The 4,380-nt window shown below is 35.5% G+C and overlaps 1 protein-coding gene across 1 annotated transcript in view; it reads right to left on the reverse strand.

Annotated features, from left to right (window-relative positions):
• The window catches only part of LOC107699666 (protein crumbs homolog 1-like), a 30,818-nt gene that overhangs the window by 875 nt on the left and 25,563 nt on the right, over window positions 1–4,380 (reverse strand). The window contains exons 10-12 of the mRNA XM_016500995.1: window positions 3,154–4,024; window positions 1,448–1,564; window positions 1,224–1,350 (exon numbers count right to left, since the gene is read on the reverse strand). Of these exons, the coding sequence (XP_016356481.1) occupies window positions 1,224–1,350; window positions 1,448–1,564; window positions 3,154–4,024 (1,115 nt within the window). The remainder of the gene's footprint in view (window positions 1–1,223; window positions 1,351–1,447; window positions 1,565–3,153; window positions 4,025–4,380) is intronic.

A 4,380-nucleotide genomic window follows, 5' to 3' on the forward strand; every position in this document is an offset into this window, starting at 1 on the left:
AGAGGGGCGGGGGGGGGGGGGGGGGGGAGATTTCATAGGGCCCCCCAAAAAATTCATTTTTGTTTAACTTTTAATAAATTGTTCTTAAATTGTGTAAGTTTCATGATTTCAAGACATGCTTTTTGATTACTAAAAGTTAACCATTAAAACAGAATCCAGATAGATAGATAAATAGACAAAGAAAGAAAGAAAGAAAGAAAGAAAGAAAGAGAAAAAGATGTACTACAGAAAAAAAAGGAAAACACTGAATTTGGGGAAAATAAAACCGATTTCATCTGGCCCCAAGATTTACTCTTTTTTTTTTTTTTTTTTTGTTAAATTGTAATTACTAAAATTTCATTTATTAAAAAAATGGATTCCAGAAATATTAAAATTAATTTTTTAAAAAAACAATGCAGAAAAATTAAAATGGAAAACAGAATTTTGAAAAATAAAAAAGGATTTCAAAGTGCCCTAAAATGTTTTTTTTTTTTTTTTACTTTTCATAAATTGTTGTTAAATTAAACAAGTTTCATAATTTCAATTAATTAGACATGTTTTTTAATTACTAAAATGTAATTTACCCCTTAAATCTGAATCCAGAAATATTACAATATTATAATACAAAAAAGGAATCCAAAAAAATTTAAATGGAAAATAGAATTTGGGGGAAAATAAAATAGATTTCATGGAGCCTTTACATTTTTATTTCTTTCTTTCTTTCTTTTTCTTTTTCTTTCTTTCTTTCTTTCTTCCTTTCTTTCTTTTTTGTTAAACGTTTAATAAACTTTCATTTCAGTTTCATGATTTCAATTAATTAGACGTTTGTTTTTATTACTAACATTGAATTCATCTATTAAAAGGAAATCCTGAAAAATTACAATGGAAAACATGTAATTTGGGAAAATATAAAATAGAATTTAGGGGGTTGGGGGTGGTGGAAGAGCATTTTTCATAGGGCCCAACATTTTTGCTAAACTTTTAAAGTTGTTGTTAAATTGTATATGTTTCATAATTTCAATTAATTAGACATACTGTTTGATTATTATAATCTAACTGAACTATTAAAACGGAATACAACAAAATCTAAATGGAATTCAGAAAAATGTAAAAAGGAAAAAAATGAATCCGGGAAAAAGTAAAACAGGAGTTCAGAGAAAAAGAAATCGCAGGGCTTTAGAGCATGGATGAAACAAAAGGACACAAGGACTGACCAGCCGAATGAACAAGACCCAAGAACTTACCGTATCCTCACAGTTTTCTCCGCTGAAGTCAGACACACACTCACAGAGGTAGTGATTGTGTCTGTTCACACACGTGCCTCCATTACGACACGGGTCCGACTCACACTCGTCTATGTCCACTTCACATCTGGAACACAGAAAGTCATCAGTCTAACTGATTTCACATTTAATCAGCCTGTGATGACGTCTGCAGAAGACTGATGCTGATGCTGATCTGGCCTCACCTGTCTCCAGTGAAGCCCGGTCTGCAGGTACAGTTCGCTCCCCACGATCCATCAGTGCAAATGCCTCCATGTTCACACTGTAAATCCACATCACACTGTCGAGGAGGAAAACGCCATCTGATGGATGAGACACACAGAACTATGAATGATAAATGTTCGTTTTCAGTAAGATTTACTAATATGAAGTGTTTGTGTGCCTGCTATTGTGCGTTTAACTTGAATCATGTTCAACAGATATCTTTTTTAAAGCTGTGGGTGAGTAATTCACTCTGTGATTTGCTTAATAAAAGTCTACTTTGATATTGTTGACAAACATGTTTATAGTGCATTCTATTCAACGTGTTTATTGCTAGCGCAGCACAAATAGACAGCGCAGCATTTACAAGTGATTTGCTGCTCTGTGCAATCACTTTAATTATACACGGCGTGTGAATTTGTAAGTTTACTGTAGAAAAGCTCAAATGTATTTAAAAGTGTGATTTACCAAATCGACTGGCTTAGTTTATGCATAGATATTAAATTCAATTCAATTCTTTGAATATGGATCAATATGGAAAATAAGTTCAGCATATATAATGTACATGTTTAATCTGATTTAGAAAACTATATACTATAAAATAATTAGTGTTCATTGAAATAAGGCTAAAATGGAAATATTAGATGAAAAAATTACTTAAAACTTGGTAATTAATTGAAATATATTTATATATATGTTTTTTTTTTTTTAAGTTTAACGTTTTCATCTAATATTTATATTTTATTTTATTTCAGCTTTATTCCAATTAACAAAATATTTTTTTATTTTATTATTTTTAGTAGATAAGTATGGCATAAATTAAAAATGTCACATTCTTCAAAGTAAACGTGAAGTGTCTCCTTCAGTGTTATTAGAGCAATATATTTGACTTTTCAAACCTTGCTAACATGGTTATTAGATGTAACTAAAACTAAATCCATAAAAATAAATAAATACATTTTGAACAAAAAAATAATAAAAAAAAAAAATCTAATTTTTTTAAAGTTTACATTGGTATAAAAAAATGAAATAAAAACTACCAAAAACGATATAGCCATATAAAAAATGTTTTAAAAGTTTTAAGGAGACACTTCACGTTTACTTTGAAGAATGTGACATTTTTTATTTATGCCATACTTATCTACTAAAAATAATAAAATAAAAAAAAATGTTGTTAATTGGAATAAAGCTGAAATAAAATAAAATATAAATATTAGATGAAAACTTAAAAAAAAAACATATATATAAATATATTTCAATTAATTACCAAGTTTTAAGTAATTTTTTCATCTAATATTTCTATTTTAGCCTTATTTCAATGAACACTAATTATTTTTAATAGTTTTCTAAATCAGATTAAACATGTCAATTATATATGCTGAACTTATTCAAAGAAAAGGAGCCTGGCTTGATTGAATTTAATATCTATGCATAAACTAAGCCAGTCGATTTGGTAAATCACACTTTTAAATACATTTTAGCTTTTCTACAGTAAACTTACAAATTCACACGCCGTGTATAATTAAAGTGATTGCACAGAGCAGCAGCAAGTGCGCGAGGATGTCAGGGCAACCAGATACATTGCACGCAAATCACTTGTAAAGGCTGAGCTGTCTATTTGTGCGCTGCCGTGCAGGTGCATCCTGCGCTGTCTATTCTATTCATATGTATTCTATATGGTCAGACTCACTGGCAGAATGGGCCGGTGTGATCAGGTGGACAGATGCAGGTGTATCCTGTAACCGCAGCCACACATGAGCCTCCGTTCTCGCAGCGATGCTCCTGACACTCGGGCACCTCCAGCTGGCAGCTCTTCCCAGCATATCCGGGAATGCACTGGCACTCATAGTCCCCCGGCAGGTCCCGGCACGTCCCGCGGACACAGGGCTGCTTGCCGCACTCGTCGACGTTCTCCTGGCAGCGTTCGCCCATCCATCCCGGGCCACATTCGCAGGAGAGGAGATTGAAGAGGTCCGTGCAGGTGCCGTTGTTCTGGCAGGAATCAGAAAGACAGGAGGAGGAGCTGGTGCATCCCAGACGAGGCTCCGCAATCCCACCGACTCGGATGAACTGTGACATTTGCGGTGCTTCTTCCTCTAGGTGTCCAAAAAACGGTAAATAAACGCCACCGATCCGCACCTCGCCCAAACAGCCGGTGTAGTTCTCTGCCAACAAAACGGTGGAGGAGTTGAAGAAGTCCATGTTGCCGGCGGCTGCCAAACTGAATCCGGCCGCTCGACCGTCGACAGTGAGGTGCCAGCGGGAAGTTGCGATCCTCGAGCTGAACATGTAGAGCTCCACCTGGTGCCAGTCTCCATCTGAAACAGGGCCGTCGCTGGTGAAGGCGTGCACCTCCAGACTATTCCCGTCACGAAACTTCACGATCAGGGAGGAGTTCAGAAGCCCCATGCAGAAGAACTCCAGGCGGCTGGAGGCGCGTAACAGTGTCCCGTTCTCCTCACGCGTCCGGAGCTGCATCGAGATGCTCGTCACAGGGACGAACAAGGAGCCATTGGCGCTGAACTTCAAAGCGTCGCTCTCAAACGTGGCGTTGGCTAAACCTGGAGTGAGCAGGAGATTATTAAATATGTATGAGTAACACTGATGTGAAGCACTTTCTTCATGTAAACACTCGTGAATCTGATCGAGATGTTCTGCTTTAGAAAGTCAGAAAGTCTGTCAGAAGAGCTTTAGTGCCAAGTATGTTTACACACACAAGGAATTTGTCTTGGTGACAGGAGCTTCCAGTGCAGAAGAAAGTACGGACATTTAAAGCAGATCTTCTGATTTTATGTATAGTTCACATTTATTTTTTGTGTTAAAATACTGATTCATGTTTTGGGCAGTATTATTTTAGTGTCATTGAGATACTATTATAGTTTTATATATATATATATATATATATATATATATATAT

The sequence above is a fragment of the Sinocyclocheilus anshuiensis genome, unplaced genomic scaffold (genome assembly GCF_001515605.1).
Source record: "Sinocyclocheilus anshuiensis isolate Anshui unplaced genomic scaffold, SAMN03320099.WGS_v1.1 scaffold714, whole genome shotgun sequence".
In the NCBI taxonomy this organism is placed as follows: Eukaryota; Metazoa; Chordata; class Actinopteri; order Cypriniformes; family Cyprinidae; genus Sinocyclocheilus; species Sinocyclocheilus anshuiensis.